Below are 26,047 nucleotides of genomic sequence, written 5' to 3' on the forward strand. Positions count from 1 at the left end.
CATGCCTCTAAATATCTCGCTGCAGCAGATGTGAAGACTACAGTGTTTTACCCCAATATGCAAATCCTGTCCAGGCCCTGCAGAAGGGATATACTTCTGGGAATGGGAAATAAACCTGACAAGCAGGTCCTTACACAGGGGAGAGAAGACACCTAATTTTCTAAGAGCCTCGTTTTTCTGGGCTTTGACTTGGAGCTGTCTAGATACACTTGAGGTGCTGTGTGAAGGAACGCCTGGATGAAAGCAGAAGCTGCTGTCTTGAGACAGGAAGGTAGGGACAAAAGCCCAAACATACCCTCGGGTCTTACAAGGATAAGCAAGTCTCGTCTAATGAGCTCAAGTTCTTTGTTACAGGTGGGTTCTGAGTCTGTTTGCCTGAATAACTGTGGAAACTTTGTAGAGTCTTCCCTAAACATTACAGCCTCTTCTCAAGTGGTCATCCAGTTCACGCCGTAAATAACCATGATGGATGACTTCCTAGGCTTAGAGAATCGTTTAGAAGGTAGTCACTGTGAAGTTAATTCACCTCACATGAGTAAGACCTTCATTTGTGGTTTACCAGAGGATCTCACTTTATAATCACTCTTCTTGCTCTTTGTGGAATCATGCTTTTTCTGTTTTTTTCTAGTTCTGCTCCACACCAATCAAGGAACATTTAAGTTAGAATATGTGGAGGCTGATTATAATATCCACTTGGTAGATTTTCCAGGACGTTTTCTCATCCATTAGTCATTTCAAATTTTAACACCTGCACTAGAGGCTGAGTGGGAAGGGAAAGGTGTTAACAAAGATAGAAATGACTAATGGACCAGAATTTTTTAAAAAACGAAATGATAGGCATGGGATTACCTTAAATTATCACCTATCTTATGTGTTTTTATGGAAATTTACTAGTGTATTGGTCATCACTAAATATATCTAAAAGATAGTCATGCTGGAACATAACTCAGAAGTACCACTATTTCCCACCAAGAGACTTGCAGGGTTTTCCCACAGTCCTTGTCTCAGCTGCCTGCCTTAATGGAATTCCCACTCCTTTGGTCTGGTTTTGGGAGTTAGGACATCATTTTTATCTACTGGCTTCTGTGGTATTTACTGCATCTAAAAATGAAAGATGCTGTATTTAAATGTTGCCTGGAAAAACAACACAGTGTCTTACTTTCTTTTATTCTTTTGAAGTAATTATTGCTATCACAGTCTCATGTGCATTTTTCCCAAACCATAATGATTTGAGACTTATATGTAAAAAAAAAAAAAAGTTGGACTGTTTTTTCAAGCAGGCAATTTTGTAAAGCAAATGCTAGTAATCTGAGCCACTTTTTTGGTTTCTAAAGATTTCATCTGTCCACAGGATGATTTCAGGGTCCCATGCAATTTCTTACCTGGAGGCTAAGACCCTGTGTTCAAAATCCTGTTTTCCATTTCCTACACATAGAATGCAGGTGTGAGAACATAAAAACACACACATTCATTCATAAGGGTTTCCCATATCCTTTGGCTTAGAGCATTTCTGAGTTCTTTGTAATTCATTTAAAAGAAACATGGGGGGAAGAGTTACAGTCATTTCAAATAAACTACAAGTTTCCTTTAGGAATTTATACTAAAATTAGTATTTATTTTTAAAAACCAAATGATATAAATATAAGACATGCAATACTGGGTCAACCCAATGGTCTAACCAGCCTGTGGTTTCAAAGTCTCGTAGTATTGCATTAACGCTGGCCTCAGAAGTTTTGGGATTCATTTCAAACTCCCTGGTTTCCTTTATTACTCAAATCTGGATTTACCATTCATGGATTCATATAAATGTTTCCTGAACTTACTCATATCTTTAGGGTATATCAATTATGGAAACAATGAGTTCCCCAATAGCAAGGGTTGTACACCCCATACATCATGAGACTATAAGCAGGGGTTCTACTACAGAAGAAAGAAGAAATGGAGAGAAAAAATTCAGCCTATTTTGGTTGTCCTCTTGGATACAACTATTCACATCTCACTCACATGAAAAACTTATTCACTCCCATCCAATGACCACCCTCTCCCCTAAGCCTCATCTAATTATGGTATTTGTCAAAAGATCAGGATCCTATGATTTGCATCAGTTCAGACTCCGCTACTCTCAACCCAGAGACCTATACACTGAATAGAAAATTATCTTTCACATACCTAAGGCAGGAAGCCTCTAAGATAACCCCAGCGGCCCCTACCTCTTGGCATACATGGCCTTGAGCTATCCTCTTCCTTTTAGTAACCAACTTCTAATCAATAGAATATGGCAATGGTAAGGGGATGCCACATTTGTGACTAGGTCACATAAAATAGTGACCTTCATCTTGCCAGCAGTGTCTTTCTTGATGACAAAGTGTCACATGGAAGATGCTCTGAGGGTGACCTCTACTCAACAGCCACCAGGGATTTGAAGTCTTCAATATAGAAACTCTCAGGGAACCGAATCCTGCCAACTCTGTAAGCGAGTTTGGGAGAGAGTCTTTCTCTAGTCACACCCCAAACTCTAGCTGACAACTTGAATGAAGGCTTGCGACAACTCAGAATCAGAGGAACCAGTTAAATTGTGCCTGGAGACCTGATCCACAGAAACTGTGAGATAATACATGTGTGTCATTTTAAACTGCTAAATTTGGGGATAATCTGTTACTTAGCAATAGATAATTACTTTAACACCTAATGTGCAATGCTGGAACATGATGACAATAATAAATACGATTTAAAAAGGTAAAAAAATAGAGGGCACACAGCAATCGCTGAACCACAGCAATTCTACAATCCCACTAGGTGTTACAGACTCCCTATTGTTAACCAGTCAAGCCCCTTTATCTTAAGAGGTGTTCCTTGATTAGACCCCTATTCTGCATCACAGGAGTAGCTCTCAAGTCCATTTTTCTCCATGGTTCCTGGGTTCTCTGAGGTCCTTTCTGTTCCATCATGCTCCTTGCTATCTTTTGACAGGAACACAAGTACATAAAAACATACCAGCTAAGCCATTTTTTAAAGACCCCTTTCTTGCTGTAGGAGTCCAGGTCCATGAAGTCTTTTTATATCTTGAACAGTTTCAGTCTAGACTGGAAGCACTTTTGTCAAAATGTGTCTTCCCAAAACTTTATGGGCTTTCTACTTATTTGATTCCAATAACATCATTTGCCAAAAAGCACGCCCCCCCCCGCCTTTTTTTTTTGAGATAAGCCTTTATGTCTCTAAGCTTAATTACCTCACTTTGGGTACAGTCAGGCTTCTATGACACTTTGTCCTTAAGATTTCTGAGTTCTTCTGTTGATCTGAAAGAATCTACTAGACATATTTTAGTCCTTTCGAAAAGTCCTTTCAAAATGTTTTAGTTACATTCTAGATTTGGTCTTTACCCTGGGATCATGTCAACACTGTGGATTTTACTTTTGTATGAGCTGTTTTAATGCCTACACCTTTGATAAAATTGTTCCTGAATTCATTTTAGTACCTGATTAAGTGCAGCTTATGCTTTCAACATTCTGCTTCAAAATTTTTTTTTGCCCCAATGTCTCTGTTAATTAGGCAATTTTTCTATCTTCTAAGTTACCTTAGGTGACAGTTTTAACAAATGCTTTGCTACTATTTAACACAGGCTGCTATTTTTTCAGTCCCTCATTAACCTTTTTTTTTGCTGCCCACCACTCTATCCCAGGACCAGTGTCACTTTCAGGTACTAATTTCTGTATCAGTTAACAAAGAGCCACAAAAATGTCCGTGGTTTGTAAGCTTTCACTTCACTCACTGGTCTACAAGTCTGGGATGGTTCTGTTTCAGGCTTGACCCTACTGTGGGTCCATTAGGCTTGGCTCTACTTTGAGGGTCTGTGCCACAGAGCAAGGCCAAACATGAAGGCATGCTTCAGCCTCTGCTCACTGCCATTAAGATACCATTGGCCTAACAAAGTCATACACCCAAGTCCAAAGTCAAGGGGTAGGAAAGTATACTTCACAGACCATGTTGTGGGTATGCATGTACAATATTACTACGTTGACAGGAAGAAGCAAGATAAACAATCCAACCTTTCACACCAAATAAAATTTTATTTGAATAAGGGTTTCTGTGCTGATGGATGTTTTAAATTCCTAGCCTAAATGATTTCTAGTCTTTCCTAGTTGTTTGAAACATCATAGAAATAGAAAGAACATTTGCATGGAAAAGGGCAAATCAGAAAATACAGAAAGAGTCCAGTACTTTTTGTCAAAACATGGAGGGTGGTTGCAGATTTCATTAAACACCTGAAGGGGTACAAGAAAGCAGTCTGTAAAGATGCTGCACAATGAACCAGCTTATCTTGAATCAGCCCATTATTTCTTATGGGATAGTATATGTCTCTTGCATGCCCCAAGTTGTTCAGGTAATGGACTCATTCAATTGCAGGTTGAAAACTATATACTTATATACAGACCATTCAGGTATGGTCAAATCCCTTATGATTATACAGTAGAAGTAACAAACAGATTGAAGAGATTAGATCTGACAAAGAGCCTGAAGAACTATGGATGGAGGTTCATGACACTGTACAGGAGGCAGGGATCATGACCATCCCCAAGAGAAAGAAATGGAAAAAGACAAAATGGTTGTCTGAGGAGACCTTACAAATATCTTAGAAAAGAAGTGAAAGGCAAAGGAGAAAAGGAAAAATATACCCATCTGAATGCAGAGTTCCAAAGAAAGCAAGGAGAGATAAAAAAGCCTTCCTCAGTGGTCAGTGCAAAGAAATAGAGGAAAATAATAGAATGGGAAAGACTAGAGATCTCTTCAAGAAAATTAGAGATATCAAGGGAACATTTCATGCAAAGATGGGCACAATAAAATTGTATAGATCTAAAAGAAGCAGAAGATATTAAGAGGTGGCAAGAATACACAGCAGAACTATGCAAAAAAGATCTTCATGACCCATATAACCACGATGGTGTGATCACTCACCTAGAGCCAGACATCCTGGAATGTGAAGTCAAGTGGGCCTTAGGAAGCATCACTATGAACAAAGCTAGTGAAGGTGATGGAATTCCAGTTGAGCTATTTCAAATCCTGAAAGATGATGCTGTGAAAGTGCTGCACTCAATATGCCAGCAAATTTGGAAAACTCAGCAGTGGCCACAGGACTGGAAAAGGTCAGTTTTCATTTCAATCCCAAAGAAAGGCAACGCCAAAGAATGCTCACACTACCGCACAATTGCACTCATCTCACATGCTAGTAAAGTAATGCTCAAAATTCTCCAAGCCAGGCTTCAGCAATATGTGAACCATGAACTTCCAGATGTTCAAGCTGGTTTTAGAAAAGGCAGAGGAACCAGAGATCAAATTGCCAACATCTGCTGGATCATCGAAAAAGCAAGAGAGTTCCAGAAAAACATCTATTTCTGCTTTATTGACTATGCCAAAGCCTTTGACTGTGTGGATCACAATAAACTGTGGAAAATTCTGAAAGAGATAGGAATACCAGACTACCTGACCTGCCTCTTGAGAAACCTGTATGCAGGTCAGTAAGCAACAGTTAGAACTGGACATGGAACATTTCCTGGAGTTTGCTCAAATTTGTGTCCATTGAGTTGTTGACACTAAACTTAGCAGCTTTCAAATATATGATACAGTATTAGTAATTATAGACACCATACTGTACATTACATCCCCGTGGCAAATGTATCTTATACCTGAAAGTTTGTACTTTTTAACCACTTTCACTCATTTTGCCCACTGTTACCACCATCAACTCCTGCCCTCAACTACCAATACATTCTTTATATCCATAAGCTCTTTTTCTTAGATTCCACATATAAGTGAGATCATAGTTTCATCATTCTCTGACATTTCACATTACACAGTGCCTTCAAGGTCAATCCATGTTGTCAAAAATGGCGAGATTTCCTTATTTTTTAATGTCTGAATAATATTCCATTATATATATGATGCATGTGTGTGCATGTATATCACAGTTTCTTTATCCATTCACGTATTGATGGACACTTGAAAGTGTTAGTCACTCAGTTGTGTCTGACTCTTTGCAACCCTGTGGACTGTAGCCTGGCAGGCTCCTCTGTCCATGGAATTCTCCAGGCAAGAATACTGAACTAGGTAGCCATTTCTTTCTTCACGGGATCTTCCTGATCCAGGGGTCAAACCTGGGTCTCCTGCAGAGAAAATCAGTTTCTTTATCCATTCTTTCATTGGTGGACACTTAAGTTGCTTCCGTACCTTCGGCTATTGTAAATGCTGCTGCAATGAACACAGGGGTGCATATATTTTTGAGTTAATGTTTTCATTTTCTTTGGAAATACCCATAAGTGGAATTGTTGTATCATGTGATAATTCTATTTTTCATTTTTTGAGGAATCTCCATAATGTTTTCCATTGTGGCTGCACCAATTGACATTCTAATAGCTAGTGCACCAGGATTTCCTTTTAAAATTCCACATTCTCGCCAACTCTTGTAACTTCTTGCCTTCTGATGACAGCCATTCTAACAGGTGTGAGGTGGGATCTCATGGTTTGACTCATTTCCCTGATGCTGAGCACCTTCTCATGTAACTCTTGGCCATCTGTATGTCTTTTTTGGAAAAATGTCTATTCAGATCCTCTGCCCCTTCTGCTGTATTTTTGTCCTTAGCATTCATCACCATCTAACATGCTATTTATTTTACTTACTTGTCAATTTCCCCAGCCAAAGGTAAGCCCTAATAGGCAAGCAATTTCATCTGATTTGTTTACCACTGTTTCTTTTGTATTTAGAACAGTGGCATACACATAGTGAACACTCAAAACATATTTATTGAAGGACAGAATTTCTCAGTACAGTTTATGCTATTCCAATCAAAGGAAAGAACGGGCATAAAAATAGGGGGAGGGGAGATACAGCTAAAGAAAATTCTAACAAATAAGAGCTATAATTATAGCTTTCATTGACTATGTCTTTTTCTAATCACTTATTCATAATTGTCTAACTGTGTTCTTGAATATCTGCATTCAACATAAAAGGAGTGAAAGCACTCAGCAAAGTTCATTTACTTTTCACGACGTTCCTCTTTTGATTTTGAGTCTTTACTCTCCTGGAGTCCTAACAGAATTGCTTCAGCCTCTACGATGGTTGTATCTGTTGTCGCTCCCAGGAACCTAGATGTGAGTTCAAGATCTAATAGTCGCAGCCGGACTCTGGTTCCTTTCTGGTATTTCCTAAATAGTAAGAAAAAAATTCCATTAATTCTTCATATCATAGAATGAACAACTAAAATCAAACTCAAGTTCTAATTCTAATTTGTGTTGGCTCCAGATAAGGAAATTACCACTGGCATCAGGGAAATAGTTGTTTTTGACAGAAAAGTTATTTAGTTGTATCAGAATTTTTATGTTAAAGTCACCTTTAAAGATTTTATAACTGAAATGAAAATGTATTCCAAACTGAAATTCAAACAAGTTGGTCCTTGAAACTGACATTTATTTTAATGTCATTCATTTTTAAAGTCAAAGAGTATCAAGGGGAAAAAATGTTTTCAGAAACATTCTGTCTTCTAAAATTAGTATCTTCTTTGAAAAACAAAATGGAAAAAAGTCTCACTGCAAAATACTTACTATAGGGGATTGACTGCACTGTAATTAAAATATAATGCTGGCCCCAAAATGTATGATGGCTCAATTTGGTAAAAATAAAAATATTCAAGTATTTCACAATACCAAGTGAAAACTGATGCCCATTTATCTTTCTTCCTTGATCAATCATTTTAAGAGCTTAATATCAACATTATGAAAAAGTACAGGAGAGTGAAAATATTGCAACTGAATGAAAATCACAACTCTTTCTTAAAAACATTTAAATATACACCTCAAGTACCCTAAGGTAATTTTTAAATTAAAATAATTTTATATAAACAGAAAATGAAGAAACAGAGTTCTCCCAAAAAGAGAAAATGATTTTGGTAGAGCATACAATGAATAGTCTCCACATAATGTTTGATTAGGTATTCTGGAGGAATTTATAGGTGATTCATCAAGTAAACCTGTAGGTTATTTGGCTTTTTTCTAAGGCATTTTTCTTTCTGATTACAGAACAAAATGTCCTGGCAAATCAAGGGTGGGACTCAGGAATTTGCTTTTTTTCTTGTTAAGAGTTATGTTTTTTTGTCAAGAGTTGGTAAAATTTGAAAAATCATGACGTCAGTCACACTTCCTAGGCTTTCTATATGTATATTTATATATATGTACGTGGGTGTCTGCATGTGATAGCACAGATCATACTTCTTTGTTTAAAATAACTGAAGAGATATCCTAGAATAGCAAGGCCTAGCTTTATACTCTTAGAAAACAGAAATTCCCATCCTACCCCTCTTTGCCTTTTGCACTGCAGCACTGCTTGGACCTTCCTTATGAAAAAGTCCTGTTGGTTCCCAGGTATCCAGGTAGAATGTATCAAACGCAGCCCTTGAGAGTTTCCACATTCTCCTTATCAGAATGCAGATTCTGTCACTGGAATTCCCAAGAAAGATGGCGTAGCCAAGTAAGCACAAATGTTAGTGCCGTTCACTTACCTCTATTAGTTATCTGTGTAAATCTCTGATTTCTTATTAGATCAAACACTCCCCAAGATCTGTCACTGTGTTCACATCTGCATCCTTCCAGGGCCAATGCAGCAGGAACGCAAATGTTTGTCAATAAATTAACAAGACGCTTGCTGACAAAAGCCACCAACCACCTCATCGACAGTCTAGATACTCCATTCTCTTGGCTTTAGCAGCTGTGTGGCCTGGTTCATTTACTCAACCTCCCTGAAGCTTGCCTGGCCCAGTGCCTGGTACACCGTGGTTAATAAATGTTAGTTTTCTTCTCCTTCCATTGTTTGGAGTTGGACAATAAACTGACCATGATAAAGGGGAACAGTGATTTTTTTTTTTTTTTAATGAAAAGAGTTGAACATGCACAAACACTTGGGACACGCTATCTGGGCATAGTCACACTGAAGGGGCAGCTCTCAGTGGAGACAGTCCTGTGTCTTGTAAATGTTAGCAATCTCCTGTTACAAAAATAAAATCAGAAATACCATGAGTGTCCAGTATGCTTGGTAGTTTATGGAAAGCAAAGCTGTCCCTATGTTTAGATGGCTGCTGCTGCTGCTAAGTCAATTCAGTCGTGTCCGACTCTGTGCGACCCCATAGACGGCAGCCCACCAGGCTCCCCCGTCCCTGGGATTCTCCAGGCAAGAACACTGGAGTGGGTTGCCATTTCCTTCTCCAATGCATGAAAGTGAAAAGTGAAAGTGAAGTTGCTTAGGTGGAGGAGCCTTTAATAATATCAAAGTTTTGCCTTCATCTCTAAAAAGTATGGAAATTTAAGAAGCTATCCAGTGAGTTGGTAACCGAAATGAAAAGTGAGCTGCAGGCCTTTACGTGTGCTGAATGAATCAAGAATCACCCACACTGTGTACTAAACAACAACAACAAAAATACCTCTAGAAGATTCTCTGACTTCAGTTGTCTGGAAGTAGCTGTTTCTACTTTTATGGTACTTAATTTTCACTGTGCATTATTTCTATGTGTTATCTTCCCTAGCAGACCATAAGCTCATTAAGGGCAGGGCTTTTATCTCATCTGTCTCTCTTATAGTACCCAGAGGAGACCTATACATTTCATACATCAAAAGCAACTGCAGTGCTCCTTAAAAATGCAAATGAGGGAAGCAACCCCAGAAAGTGAGTTGGCAAATCTAGGGTGGGACTCAGGAATTTGCTTTTTTTTTTTTTGTTAAGAGTTATGTTTTATTCAGCGGGAACTTTTAGGACTTCAAGCCTGGGAGACAGCATCTCAGGTAACCCTGAGAGACTGCTCTGAGGAGGCGGGGGCATGGAGGGGCAAGGAGCGGGGAGGAGTCAGGTTATACAGAAGTTTTGCAACAAAGGGCGGGTAGTCTGAACATCAAAAGTATTTTTGTGAATTAAAGAAAACCAGATTATCTCAAAAGTTAAGGAATTTGGTGCTTTCTACTTTTCTATGTATGGGAAGACTCAAGTGTTGGGGCTCACTGAAATCATTCCTTCCACAGGCATCTCAGTGATCTGGGGCCCATATGCTGAGATTTTTCACATCCTGAGTTCTTCAGTGCTCACCTAGGGAGGGGCTGCAGGGGAATTTGCCTTTTTAAAGCTCCCCAGGTAACGCAGATGCAGTCTTCTCTGATCAGTATTTGAGAAAAATCTGGCCTAGAATTACCTGTATTATATACAAGGCAAGGCATCCTACATACATACAAAGGACCAATAAAATGAGGACCTCTCATGGACTTTGCGGCCACCATGAACAGCCTTTGAGAGTAACAGCTGTTTTCCACAAGTGATGACAAAACCAACAAACTTCAGGATAAGTAATTTAGATTGACAAAATAAAATAAAATAAAGCCAGGCAATGACAATATATAATGCAGAAATGCTCCTTAAAAGAGCCCCTTAAACAAAGCCTGGTGACCACTGGGGCAGGACTGACTCTCCCACACACAGACTGTTCTCTCTGAGAAACCCAGGATGTGGAACGGTTGGTAGTCCTCACTCACAGGAACAGCAGCCATATCATTAATGTGGAGTTTATCCTTGCTTTAAGTTTGAAATACTTCATTAGAGGGAAGTAAAGAAACAACTGATGTATTTCGGAGAATTCCATTTCTGCCAATGTAATTTGTGGTGACCCTCCAGTACTGCAGTCTTTGATAATCACTTATACCACTTAGTCTTCCCATTCAGGTCTCCACTGTTTCACATAACAAGATTTAAAACGAAAATGCCAGTACACTCTTTCCCCAAGACCGCATTGTTCATACAGCTTCCAAATGCTCCTTTTAGTCAAAGATTTTGGCCTAAGTATAAATATCCAAAAAGGCAATGAGGTGGTGAAGACTGCAGACTCTGGAGCCAGATGACTAGAAACGTGCCGAGCTCCATCCCTAAACATGCAGCTCTGAGCTAGTTATTTCATCTCTGTTTCAGTTTCCTCATTTGTAAAATGGAAATAATAAATATGGGCTTCTCTGGTGTCTCAAATGACACCAGATGAACTTCCAGGTGAACTTCCAGATGTTCAAGCTGGTTTTAGAAAAGGCAGAGAAACCAGAGATCAAATTGCCAACATCTGTGGATCATTGAAAAAGCAAGAGAGTTCCAGAAAAACATCTATTTCTGCTTTATTGACTATACCAAAGCCTTTGACTGTGTGGATCACAATAAACTGTGGAAAATTCTGAAAGAGATGGGAATACCAGACCACCTGACCTGCCTCTTGAGAAACCTGTATGCAGGTCAGGAAGCAACAGTTAGAAGTGGACATGGAACAACAGACTGGTTCCAAATAGGAAGAGGAGTACGTCAAAGCTGTATATTGTCACCCTGCTTATTTAACTTCTATGCAGAGTACATCATGAGAAACACTGGGCTGGAAGAAGCACAAGCTGGAATCAAGATTGCCGGGAGAAATATCAATAACCTCAGATACGCAGATGACACCATCCTTATGGCAGAAAGTGAAGAAGAAATACAGAGCCTCTTGATGAAAGTGAAAGAGGAGAGTGAAAAAGTTGGCTTAAAGCTCAACATTCAGAAAACTAAGATTATGACATCCGGTCTCATCACTTCATGGCAAATAGATGGGGAAACGGTGGAAACAGTGGCTGACTTTATTTTGCGGGTTCCAAAATCACTGCAGATGGTGACTGCAGCCATGAAATTAAAAGATGCTTACTCCTTGGAAGGAAAGTTGTGACCAACCTAGACAGCATATTAAAAAGCAGAGACATTACTTTGTCAACAAAGGTCCGTCTAATCAAGGCTATGGTTCTTCCAGTAGTCATGTATGGATGTGAGAGTTGGGTTATAAAGAAAGCTGAGCACTGAAGAATTGATGCTTTTGAACTGTGGTGCTGGAGAAGACTCTTGAGAGTCCCTTGGACTGCAAGGAGATCCAACCAGTCCATCCTAAAGGAGATTAATCCTAGGTATTCATTGGAAGGACTGATGTTGAAGCTGAAACTCCAATGTTTTGGCCACCTGATGTGAAGGGCTGACTTATTTGAAAAGACCCTGATTCTGGGAAAGATTGAGGGCAGGAGGAGAAGGGGACGACAGAGGATGAGATGGTTGGATGGCATCACTGACTCAACGGATATGAGTTTGGGTAAACTCCAGGAGTTGGTGATGGACAGGGAGGCCTGGCGTGCTGCATTCCATGGGGTCGCAAACAGTCAGACACACTGAGTGACTGAACTGAACTGAACTGGTGTCTCAGACAGTAGAGTCGACCTGCAGTGCGGGAGACCCAGGTTTGATCCCTGGGTTGGGAAGATCCTCTGGAGAAGGAAATGGCAACCTACTCCAGTATTCTTGCCTGGAAAATCCCATGGATGGAGGAGCCTGGCAGGCTATAGCCCATGGAGTCGCAAAGAGTCAGACAGGACTGAGTGACTTCACTTTCACTTTCAGGTTACTATGAGCATAAAATGAGTTAACACCTGCCAAGTCCTTATACATGCTCAATAAATGTTAGCTACCATAATCAATCACCACCACTACTACCACCATCACCATCAAAACAAACCCAGTGACAACAGATGTTCCAGCCTTGGCATCATGGAGGTACAAGAACACTCTCAGGGGATATAGATATATGTAAGGCTGATTCACTTTGCTATCCATCAGAAACATCAGCAGTGTAAAGCAACGATACTCCAATTAAGAAAATTAAGACTACAAGAAAAAAAATAAGAACACTCCCAGATATAATTTCAAGTTATAATTAAATCAGTTAAAGGATTTCTATAGATAGTAAGCTTTGGGGATGGGTTTTCTTTCAATAATTTGCTTTGATTCAAATCTTACTTATTTTAATGATATAAACATTCCTCTCTTAAAATTTATTATAAATGTCCTACCAAAAAGAAAACAACTATTTGAAATGAATGTTGAATTTCTTTTGAGGATGTGAGGAAAACTAGCACTGAACAAAAGCAAGTAAAACTCACAGAACTACACACCACATTCACGCCACATTTAATGGTCCACACTTCCCCACCTTAGCTACATTATACCTGAAAACAATAAAGTAGAAATATATGGTGAGTCACAGAAGGGTCACAGTGACTCATCCACTCTAGTATTCTTTTTGACAGGGGCTCAGTGAACACTGAGGGGCAGGCAGAGCTGTCTAATTTTACCTTCTCCTGGGCTTCCCTGGTGGCTCAGAGGTTAAAGCATCTGCCTGGAATGCAGGAGAACTGGTTCGATCCCTGGGTTGGGAAGATCCCCTGGACAAAGAAATGGCAACCCACTCCAGTACTCTTGCCTGGAGAATCCCATGGAGGGAGGAGCCTGGTAGGCTACAGTCCATGGGGTCACAAAGAGTTGGACACAACTGAGTATCCCCAAAGCTTACTCTCTGTAGAAATCCTTTAACTGATTTAATTATAACTTGAAATTATATCTGGGAGTGTTCTTATTTTTTTTTCTTGTAGTCATAATTTTTTTAATTGGAGTATAGTTGCTTTACACTGCTGATGCTTCTGATGGATAGCAAAGTGAATCAGGCTTACATATACCTATATCCCCTGAAAGTGTTCTTGTCCCCTCCATCATGCCAAGGCTGGAACACCTACTGTCACTGGGTTTGTTTTGATGGTGATGGTGGTAGTAGTGGTAGTGATTGATTATGGCAGTTAACATTTATTGAGCATGTATAAGATACCTTCTCCTATCACTCCTTAATTCTTCATGGAGTTCAATGAATCTATTTTTAGCACATAACTATTTCTTGGAAGGGGAAGATGATCCTTTCAATAGGTTCATAATTTTTCTTCTTCGTTTAAAACGTACCATCTCAATAGCAGACTTAACTTCGAACCTGTCAGATATCCCTTTCTGTATAGAACTGACTCTACCTCCTCTGTCTCCTATGTGTCTCAGTCACTTGGTCATGTCTGACTCTTTGTGAGCCCATGGACTGTAGCCCGCCAGATTCCTCTGTCCCTGGAATTCTCCAGGCAAGAATGCTGGAGTGGGTTGCCATTCCCTTCTCCAGGGGATCTTCCTAACTCAGGGATTGAACCTGGGTCTCTTGCATTGTAGGAGGATTCTTTACCATCTGAGCCACCAGGGAAGCCCTTTTCTATAATGAGGTTTTATTTTTCTTTTGGACTTCCAAGGAGGCATAGTTGGTAAAGAATCCACCTGCCAGAGCAGGAGATGCAAGAAACATAGGTTTGATCCTTGGGTTGGGAAGATCCCCTGAAGGAGGAAATGGCAAACCATTCCCATATTCTTGTCTGGAAAATTCCATGGGCAGAGGAGCCTTGGCATGTCAATGGGGTGCATGGGGTCGCAAAGAGTCAAACACTACTAAGCATGCACGCACAAAAAGATTATTCTTTTAATTAGTTTTCCCTCATTCCTTTTATTGTATCAGTGGACTCTTCCTTCTAAAAATCATACAAATGCCCATAAACATAACTGGGGTACAATTTCAAGAGGTTCACAGATTACCTGAAGGTCATCTATGGACCTCTAAGATTAAGAAGTTCTGTTCTAGATTTTAAGTCTGTTTATAATTCTGGATATAATCATATAATATAATTGGGAAAGGAGTATGACAAAGCTGTATATTGTCACCCTGCTTATTTAACTTATATGCAGAGTACATCATGTGAAATGCCAGGCTAGGTGAATAACAAACTGGAATTAAGATTGTTGGGAGAAATACCAACAACCTCAGATATGCAGATGATACCACTCTAATGGCAGAAAACGAAGAGGAACTAAAGAGCCTCTCAAAGAGGGTGAAAGAGGAGAGTGAAAAAGCTGGCTTAAAACTCAACATCGGCGTCCGGTCCCATCACTTCATGGCAAATAGAAGGGGAAAAAGTGGAAACAATGACAAATTTTATTTTCTTGGGCTTCAAAATCACTGTGGACGGTGACTGCAGCCAGGAAATTAAAAGATGCTTGTTCCTTGGAAGAAAAGCTATAACAAACCTAGAGAGTGTATTCAAACATTGTTTTGCCAACAAAGGTCTGGATAGTCAAAGCTATGGTTTTTCCAGTAGTCGTATACAGATGTGAGAGTTGGACTATAAAGAAGGCTGAGTGCCGAAGAATTGATGCTTTCCAACTGTGGTGCTGGGAGAAGACTCCAAAACTCCCTTGGACAGCAAAATCAAACCAATCAATCCTAAAGGAAATTAGACCTGGATGTTCATTGGAAGGACTGATGCTGAAGCTGAAGCTCCAATACTCTGATCACCTTATGAAAAGAGTCATTTCATTGGTAAAGACTCTGATGCTGGGAAAGACTGAAGGCAGGAGGAGAAGGGGATGACAGAGGATGAGATGGTTGGATGGCATCACCGACTCAATGGACATGAGTTTCAGCAAACTGCAGAGATGGTGAAGGACGGGGAAGCCTGGCGTGCTGCAGTCCATGGGGTTGCAAAGAGTTGGACACGATTTAGGTATGTCGTGTCCAACAACAATAAATAGTTTCTGAGGTAAAAGGAACGAGTTCTCATTCTATCTACACAACAACATGGCCTTATAATTATTTCTGTTTTATTTCCAATGTGTTTCTTAAGGAAACTTAGGACTTCAGTGAACAAGCTCACCAGGCCACTGCTTGCAGCCACACAGCTGTAAGTGGTAGAGCGAACCTCTACCACAGCCTCATTTTCTAGTGTAAATAAGACAAAAGTTCACCGCATATCCAAGTAAAGATGGAATTTTTCTTTTATTACCCCTGGTCACTTCCTTAAGTCTAACCCTATTATGAATGAATAAGGACAAGTCTTAAAGAGAATTAGGTGCACAGCAGCATAATATTTTCAATTAAAAAAATATGGAACAGGGTAGAGAGGAGGGATAAATTAAGAGTTTGGGATTAGTAGGTACAAACTACTATATGTAAAATAAATAAACAACATGGTCCTACTGTATAGAGAATTATATTCAGATCTTATAATAAACTATAATGAAAAAGAATAAGAAAACATATATAACTGAATCACTTTGCTGTATGCCAGAAACTAATAGAATATTGTTAATTAACTATCAGTTCAGTTCAGTTGCTCAGTCGCGTCCGACTCTTTGGGACCCCATTGCCTGCAGCGCACCAGGCCTCCCTGTCCATCACCAGCTCCAGGAGTCTACCCAAACTCATGTCCTCTGAGTCGCTGATGTCATCCAACCATCTCATCCTCTGTTGTCCCCTTCTCCTCCTGCCTTCAATCTTTTCCAGGATCAGGTTTTTTCAAATGAGTCAGTTCTTTGCATCAGGTGGCCAAAGTACCGGAGTTTCAACTTCAACATCAGTCCTTCCAAAGAATATTCAGGACTGATTTCCTTTAGCATGGACTGGTTGGATCTTCTTGCAGTCCAAGGGACTCTCAAGAGTCTTCTCCAACACCACAGTTCAAAAGCACCAATTCTTTGGAGCTCAGCTTTCTTTATAGTTCAACTCTCACATCCATACATGACTACTGGAAAAACCATCTAGCCTTGACTAGACAGAACTTTGTTGGCAAAGTAATGTCTCTGCTTTTTAATATGCTGTTAGATTGGTCACAACTTTTCTTCCAAGGAGTAAGCGTCTTTTAATTTCATGGCTACAATCACCATCTGCAGTGATTTTGGAGCCCCCCAAAATAAAGTCAGCCACTGTTTCCACTGTTTCCCCATCTATTTGCCATGAAGTGATGGGACCAGATGCCATGATCTTCGTTTTCTGAACGTTGAGCTTTGAGCCAACTTTTTCACTTACCTCTTTCACTTTCATTAAGAGGTTCCTCACTTTAATTAAAAAATAAAAAACATGGGAAAAATTAAATTTAAAAATGTATGCAACAAAAGAACAGGCTTAAGATGATGATCTTGAGAAGTTGAAGGAGGCTACCGTCTTGAATATTTATACCATAAATATTTATTTATACCAAATATTTATATCAAGATCTGTTGAAAGTGTTCAGAGGTGCTGTTTGGTTGTCACAAAGATCAGGCTGACATCTAGCAGGAGTGGATGGGATGGAGACATTATGTAATGCAAGGAACTCTTCCATGCAAGAGTTGTCCTGCTAGCCATTGATAAAATCTGCTTGCAATGATCTAAGCCTGGAACTCTGTCTGCTAAGTATTTTTTAAAGGTTCTTTTTTTAAAAATAAGAGTTTAAGTAAACACTATATTTTCAAGAATGAGATTACAATGTAAATTAAAGGAAGACTGATTTTGTCTAAAATATTACCAAGAGTTGTTCACAGTTTCAGAAAAATCACACTGTCATCAGCATCACCATCATTTCATTTTTGTGTCTTGCTACATGGGTTAAGGGCTTCCCAGGTGCTGCTAGTGGTAAAGAACCCACCTGCCAATTTCAACCTGTAAGAGACGCAGGTTCGACTCCTGGGTCAAGAAGATTTCATGCAGAAGGGCATGACAACCCACTCCAGTATTCTTGCCTGGAGAATCCCCTGGACAGAGGAGACTAGGGGGTTATAGTCCATGGGGTTGCAAAGAGTCGGACACAATTGAAGTGACTTAGCATGCAGACACACACACATAGGTTAAATGTATCTTTACAGCTTCAACTTTGGCTTATTCTTGGCACTGGGAGGAGATCAGTCTCCTCTATACCTGATAGCTAAAAATATACAATTTATCTTCTTGGCTTTCAATGGAATAAATTGATAAAACTCAGCTTCCCTCCTAGCTAAGTTGGTAAAGAATCTGCCTGCAATGCAGGGGACCCGGCTTCAATCCCTGGGTCAGGAAGATCCCCTGGAGAAGGAAATAGCAACCCACTCCAGTATTCTTGCCTGGAGAATCCCCATGGACAGAGGTGCCTGGTGGGCTACAGTCCATGGGGTTGCCCAGAGTCGGACATGACTGAGTGACTAAGAACACTGGCATACATACCTACTACCCCAAAATATACAATTTATCTTCTTGACTTTCAATGGAATACATTGATAAAACTTAATTAAAATATCAACAATTCCCAAACATAACTTTCTACAATGACAGAAACATTCTATATAATGTGGTCATGGAACACTTGAAATATAACTAATGTGGAGAGGAAGCAACTTTCTAATTTTATGTAATTTCAATTAAATTTAAACAGCCGCTTGACAGTGCAGCTGTAGACAACTTCAAATTGACAATAAAAATAGTAAAATACTTGTCTTACAAATATATAAACATATCAGTGACAGAAACTCTAGTTTTACAGGAAAAATAGCACTTTGAAGTTATTTGTTATAATAAATAACTATTCCTAATTAGATTCCAGCAAGAGTAAACCATCAGATCCATGCTTGCCATTCCTAACTGCTCATGTGTTTCTTTCCATTCTGTTACCTTTTATATTTTTCCTCATATCTGCGTGACACTGCACTAGACACAAAGCAATTGAACTGTCTTTTAGATATTCAGCGGTTAAAACAAAATTCCCTGTAAAGATAGCTTACACCACGTTATACGCAGAAAATTAAGATACATGAAATCATTTGCCAATACCACAAAGTTGTATAAGATGATTTAGATTTTTTTCCCTCTTCCTTTTCTTCAGTTCTCAATTACCTTGACTTCTTCCAAGAACTGGAAACCTAATCCCTTTGGCAGTGATAAGAAGTTACCACTTAATGTAGTCTCATAATGTCATCCCTTTGAAATAAAATGTAAACCATGTTGCTGTCACCCAAGTCATTGTTTTAATTAGAAAAATGGTTACTTTCAATGGTAACAAATAATAAATTATCAAAAAAAAACCACCCCCCAAACCTGAAACTGTATGACTTTATGCAAGGTTGTCTATTTTTCATACCTTTTTTTAATTAGGAGGAAAAAAAACCTTAGATATTAGTTTTTCAGAAATGCTGCATTTCATATTAGAAACATTGAATACTGCTGTCCTGAAAGCGAATAGGACGTCTCCAGTGAGTATATTCAAAATGAAAATAGCCCGTGTTTTCACTGGTCAATGTGTTTCTTTAACTTTGAACGCTTGCCTCTGCTGGATCTTTGTGAATTCCAGCCTAAACGGATTCAATCTCAGCCTTCACCATGACTGCTCTCTTCCAATGTGCACTTTCGCAGACCATATGCTGCAGTAGATGAGTCTGCATGTCTGAGCTGTTTAGGAAAAGGGCAATTAAATCTGGTTTTGCATTTCTGTATTAAGGACATGGTTTAAAAACTTTTCTAAGGAGGGGGTTTTGACATTCTTTCTACATTCTTTAACATCTGTCAGTGCAGGCTGGTGACAGTTCTCATAGACTTAAAATAGAGACAGTGTCTTGACTAGTTCTTTGATATACATAAATTAAATAATACAAAGCCAACAAATACAAGTCTTGGATTGAATCTCAGTATCCAAAGAGAATTTTGTAAGGAATTCTGCCTTTGAGAGTCAATGTAGCTGCCTTACTATAATCAAAGTTCACAGAGATTTCAAGAATAGTTGTTTTGAAATCATTAACCATCTATGTTTTCATCCCAACAAGTTAAAATATTTTAGAACTTTTCCTGATTTTCTTATGATTTTGTTATTTTAAAGTTTTAAGACTTTGGAAATAAAATTTTCTTTTCTTTTTTGGAGAGAAACAGCTAAGATATCTTTAATGGTTTAATTACTCCCTATTTGTTTTTTCTAATTCATTCAAACGTGCGCAGTAATGCTGGCCTCTCTGTGAAGCCAGCACTTTGTGTGTGTGCCTTGCGCACGCATCTGTGAGGGAAAGTGCCTGCACAGGAGAGTGAAGGGATGTGTGTATTATACTCTCCTTTAATTGAACTCTCTGGGGATCAACTTCCTCATCTTTGAAAAGCATAAGCTTAGAACAGACCTAAGGTCTTCTGCAGTTCAATGATTTTATTCTACTTTTATACAACTTAAAGTGTTTGAAAACTAAACAGTGCCGAGAGCTACTGAGTGCAAAATTGATTCAATATACATACAAAATGCAAAATGTTAAGACTTTTTATTAGCTACATATGATATTATAGTCTTAAATATTTGATTAACAAGTAAAATTTTCTATGCAGGCTCTTTGGTATATTTCAGATGTGTCTCCCTTTTTCAAACACCATCCACTGGGTTTATTTGACTGTGTTTCTAGTCTGCTGCTTCTTTCTGCTCAGTTTGTAGGATGCCTATGAGATTGACTCACCACCATACTAACTATTCTGTCTTATTAAGCACAACAGCCACAGTTAAAAAATAAAGGTAGAAAGTGCTAGCTTTCTATAATTCCAATAATTATAACTCCAATAATTCAACTGATTAAAATTTAAATCACTGTTCATAATGCTAAAACGTACTTCCTCAAATTGCAATCATCCTGGAACTTAATCTTTTTCTGCAACTCTATGGTAAACATATGATTTTGTTTTTCCCTTAAACCAAACGCTTTTTAACCTTGCCCTGCTAGTTAGTATTCTGTACCACAAACAAGCTTTATCTCTTGTTCAAACATTGATTTATTTTGTGAAATGAAACATTTTTAAATGTCAAATAAAATATTTCACTTTTTAATAATGTAGAACATGCATATAATGTAATACATTACATATAGCATAAATAATGATAGTTATAAACTTTTCTTAGAGTTAGCAAAATAAAATGTGTCAAGAAATTAGGGAAAGAAATATCCTAAAACCTAATGACTATATAGAGTCTATTTTTCTGAAAAAAAAAAAATATATATATATATATATATGTGTGTGTGTTGCTGGTCAGAATATGCATATGCAATAAAAAAGAATATATATATTTGGAGGGACAAAAAATCCAAAGGAAACAGAAGGAATAAATGCCTTCAGGCACCTGAGATATGCTGATAACTAACATTAGATCAAAGCTGGAACTAGAATTGGAGTATCCAAGAAAAAAAGGATATACCTTGTGGTATACAAGTTTTGTTTTATGAGAGAAGAAAATATATACTTTTCTTGTCAGAGATAAGTTTTGTCAGGGTACAGCAGAGGAAGGAATCTGAGCTTTAAAATGTCATCGAAAGGCCTAGATCTGGCCATGACTGAGCGTGAGGCACTTAGCTCGTGCGGACTGCTTCCTGGGTGCTCAGTGCTCAGTTGCTGTCATGTCCGACTCTGAGCTCCCACGGACTGCCAGGTTCCTCCGTCCACGGAATTTTTCAGGCAAGAATACTGAGTGTTGTCACTTCCTATTCCAGAAGATCTTCCCGACCTGGGGATCGAACCCCTGCCTCCTGCATCTCGGCACTGGCAGGTGTATTCTGTACCACTGAGCCACCTTGGAAACCTTGGACTGCTTACTTAGCTGTAAAGTGAGTATATAACACTTGGTAAAGCTGCTGAGATGATTAACACATTATGGCACATAGCACATACTCAATAAATAATAGGTATTATGAAATTCATTACATTGATTCTTATGTATAATATAAAGTGTAACAGATAACTAAAAGGATAATAATTTCAAATATAAACTAGAATATTGCTCAGATGGACAAATCTGACAGCAGCCTTCAATATATACAAGAGAAACAAAAGGAAGACAAAACTGACTGAAGGCATTCTTTGAGTCTGAGTTTGGGGCTGAGGGATGAGGATAATAAAATCCAGAAGTTACTTTATAATTTACAGAGACAGACTTATCACTCTGCAGGGAGTCAGAGCTCAGAGGCAAAACACAGTCAATTGGCTGTGGAAGATTTTTACAATTGTTTTCTTTCCTTTTTTATAAAAATATTGATGCCTGGGGTCTAACCCAGACCTACACCATCCAATTCAGTAGGGTGGCGCTGGAGATTCATGCACATTTAGGAAAAACTTCTCAAATGAGTCTGGTTTGAAAAGCATTGGCTACAGTATTCATAAGTTACATTCTCTGAGTCTCTGTCTCAGTCAAACTCCAGATAAATGGTTCATGGCAGTCAAGGGACCAACCTGAATCTTGGTCAATTCAAGTTTTGGTTTCCCTAACAAGGGCATGCAGTGCAGACATTACATAGAAAGTCAAAGTTAGAACTGCACATTTTAAATATCAAGTATGAGATAAGCAAAGCTGCTTTCCTATTATGAAACTGAAGAGATTAATATGTATTTCTCTCTAAACAAGGGGCTTCCCTGATGGCTCAGATGGTAAAGAACCTACCTGCAATGCAAGAGACCTGGGTTCGATCCCTGTGTCAGGAAGATCCTCTGGAGAATGGAATAGCAACTCACTCCACTATTCTTGTCTGGAGAATTTCATGGACAGAGGAGCCTGAAGGGCTACAGCCCACAGGGTTGCAAAAGAGCTGGACATGACTTAGCGACTAAACAACAAAGTACAGGTTCAACGTTATATTTCCCACATAATAATTCCAATCTCCTTTCACTTTTCTGACCACATCTCGGGAACTGTCATCTGTTTGGAAAGAAGACAGTCAAAGAATCTTGTAGTATGTAAATGAAAAATTAAGGGAAGGAGCAGTTTGAACAAAAAGTAAAGAAGGATCTTATACCTGTCTAAAGAATCTGGAAATCTTTAATACTAAAGAGGTCACAATATTTATTTTGTGCATCTATTTTGTATGCCTCCAAGAAAGCAGAAATAAGAAAAATAGTTAGAAGTTATAGGGGATGGCAGATTTATGGCAGATTCAGCTTTAATATGTGGAAGAACTTCTAACAGAGTTGGCTGGAAGGGGAACTGGTTGTTTTGTGCATTACTAGAGGAAATCACAAGGAATTTTCATGACAGATATGCACTGTGTCATGGTCATCTCATGATGGAGTTTGAATTCAGTAAGGGCTGAATTAGATGACTTCCAAAATTCCTTTCATTTCTAAAATTTTATGAGTCTATGACTCAAAATACTTATTAGGTCTCCCACTATCAGGAAGCACAAAAGCTGGAAAGCAAGTTAAAGAAACAGCAGCCAAACAGTCAGAAGGTAGGCTGGGTATGCAGTAAAAAATTTTAAATCAATTTTTAGTGTACCTTTCAGTAGTTAACTCTTTCAGAGCATGAAGTACAGTTACTCTCATTAATGACTTACCACCTCCTTTGGTGGCTGGACTTATTTCTGGATAGCAAGATCTGTTAGGCATAATTAACTTACTCCTCTGGCTTGAATCTGAAACTAAATCATCCTTCTTGACATGACTGCTTGCCAGATGGCCAGGTAAACTTTGTTTCAGATAGAATACCCTTGTGGCTCAGCTGGCAAAGAATCCCCCTGCAATGTGGGAGACCTGGATTCGATCTCTGGGTTGGGAAGATCCCCTGGAGAAGGGAAAGGCTATCCACTCCAGTATTCTGGCCTGGAGAATTCCATGGACTGTATGTATAGTCCATGGGGTCACAGTCACACACGACTTGAGTGGCGTTCACTTTCACTTCACTTCTGCTTGGATACAAGTAAGAAGAGTGACAAATAAGCTAAATATAGCTACCATTTCCTGTTACCTACGGTCCTCTCTTTAATAAATTTATGTTAATGTGATACTTTTAAACCTCTACTTGGTAGCACTGTGCTACACTATACATAATAGGCATTTGATCACGTCTGCGGAAGACCATAATCAATACACTGGAGAAGGAAATGGCAACCCACTCCAGTATTCTTGTCTGGGAAATCTCACAGACAGAGGAGTCTAGAGATCTACAGTCTGTGGAGTCACAAAGAGTCGGACATAACTAAGTGATTGAGTACACACACGCACACACATACACAGTGAATATATATTCTCAGTTCAGTTCTGTTCAGTTCAGTCGCTCAGTCATGTCCAACTCTTTGTGACCCCATGAATCGCAGCACACCAGGCCTCCCTGTCCATCACCAACTTCTGGAGTTCACTCAGACTCACATCCATCGAGTCAGTCATGCCATCCAGCCATCTCATCCTCTGTCGTCCCCTTCTCCTCCTGCCTCCAATCCCTCCCAGCATCAGAGTCTTTTCCAATGAGTCAACTCTTCGCATGAGGTGACCAAAGTACTGGATTTCAGCTTCAGCATCATTCCTTCCAAAGAAATCCCCAAGTGCTGCACAAAACTTCTGCAACTGGTTCTGTAAACTGGGAGTCTACATTTGACCCCAGTGCATTCCACCACCAGTCATATGTGTCTTAACTGAGCTCTAGTCTCAGTGCCACACAGATTTATTCAAAGTCCCGAGAGCAGCCTGCGTGTTGTCAGTGGGTTATAGGATGCTGCACATGCTGCCCGATCGCTGGGTCCTTCCTAGCAGAACAGGAATGTGACTGCACAGTGACCAGAGGCTTCTGCTCAGCCAGTTGAGGATTTTTTTTTTTTGCTTCCAATTTAAGAAAAGTAATCGTTTCCTATTAACAGCTAAAGAAAGCCACTGTTTATTAGGACCATGATAACAAACTGACAGTGTCTAAAAGCAATTCTGTTCCCCAATTTACTCATCTTATGCAAACAATTCTATGATCATTATGTAATGCTGGGCAAGGTTATCTTTATTGTAAAAAGGGAATCACCACAGTATCTACCTCCTAAGACTGCTGAGAAGATGTCCAAGAGAATGCAAATAAAGGACGGAGGAAGCGTTCAGTGTGAGTCGAGTTTGGACAGGCCTTGCTTTAACAAAGCAATAGTTCAGGCATATAACTTGCTCCGTCACAAGTAACGCAGGCCTGGCTGTAAGGCTCACTGGGGCCGGCAAGCTGACTTGGCACATGAGTTGATCTGGGGATAGACACCGGTAGACAAAAAAAGTTTTCAAAGATCTCCTGCTCAAAGAGATTAGGTTTAACTTTTGACGGATGTTGATTGCTTATCTACTGGATACGCAGCTGGACTCTTGATGAAGAAGTGTGTTCCTAGGCCCTAAATGGACTTTCTGTGGCTAGCAGGTCTCCTGTGACTAAGGATACAAGAACAGTATATGAACCCTGAGAAAGGTGGCCCGCATGAGTGCTTGCCGGGGACCCGGGGCTCCAATCTGTCAGTTTGTTTATTGCTTCATTCATTCAACAAACATTTCTTAAAGGCCCATCTGTGGCAGGCACTCTTCCACATGCTGGAGTAACCAACAAGAAAGGCAAGGTTCCAGTGCTCACTGGCTCATGGAGCTTACGTTGTAGCAGGAAGGAAAAGACAAATAAACAAATCGGACAGGAGTAAGAGCTATGCAGAAAATTAAAATAAAGTGGTATTACAGACAGGAGACATGTCATAGGGTGGTAAAGGAAGGAATCTCTGAAAAGTGACATTTCAGTGGATCCCGGAATGGTAAATCAGGGGCCAGCTGTGTAAAGATGGGGGCAGAGCCTTTCAGGCAGAGGCACAGTGAATTCAAAGGCTCAAAGACAAGGACAAGTTGGCATGTCGAGAGAAGCAAGAGAAGGCCACTGTGGCTGGAGAGCACCCAGTGACAGGGACACTGGGAGGAGTCAGATGGCAGACAGGAAGGCAGGGGGCAGGTCACCCATAGAGCCTCAGACGCCAATGGAAAGGGTGTGGGGAAACGCACCACCAAATTTGTTTTTAAGATCATTCTGGCTACTCTTCAGAAAGTGAATTGTAGGAGATGAGGATGGAAAGACGCTGGGTATGGAGGACTGAAGTGCTAAGTAGGAACTTATCCGTGGGCAAGGGTGTTGCAGATACACCTGTGTTGGCACACCACAATCCAGGCTCAAAGATCTAATCCTACTGATAACGCTGCATGTCTTGGTTACACTTCATCCAGGATCACAGTAGAACTTGGCTGAATCTTTAAATACACCGCTTGTATTCTTGTTTTAACAAATAATTTATGCCAGTGCAGAGTCACCTACTTCCTGTTATAATTGGCAGAGCCTGGCTGCAAGGTCCTCTGGGCTGGCAAACTGCCTTGGAAATGGAGTCGGATTCTTATGGAGATAGACAGCGGTTGACAAAAGTTTTCAGAGATGTGTGGTGGGATCTGGGGAGGCATGGCTTCTGAGATTTCCTAAAGCAATGTCTGCTCTTACATTTGTTCACGGAAGTGCATACTAGTGTGTTTGGGCTGCTGTAACAAAACTAGGTGTTCAAACATCAGGA

At 39.6% G+C, this 26,047-nt stretch overlaps 1 protein-coding gene across 1 annotated transcript in view; it reads right to left on the reverse strand.

Annotated features, from left to right (window-relative positions):
* Positions 1 to 6,775: 6,775 nt before the first annotated feature.
* The window catches only part of LOC120878993 (28S ribosomal protein S28, mitochondrial), a 104,425-nt gene continuing 85,153 nt past the window's right edge, over positions 6,776 to 26,047 (reverse strand). The window contains exon 3 of the mRNA XM_040261998.1: positions 6,776 to 7,197. Coding sequence (XP_040117932.1) covers positions 7,029 to 7,197 — 169 coding nt within the window. The 3' untranslated portion in view covers positions 6,776 to 7,028. The remainder of the gene's footprint in view (positions 7,198 to 26,047) is intronic.

This window comes from Oryx dammah, unplaced genomic scaffold (assembly GCF_014754425.2).
Source record: "Oryx dammah isolate SB20612 unplaced genomic scaffold, SCBI_Odam_1.1 HiC_scaffold_19, whole genome shotgun sequence".
NCBI lineage: Eukaryota > Metazoa > Chordata > Mammalia > Artiodactyla > Bovidae > Oryx > Oryx dammah.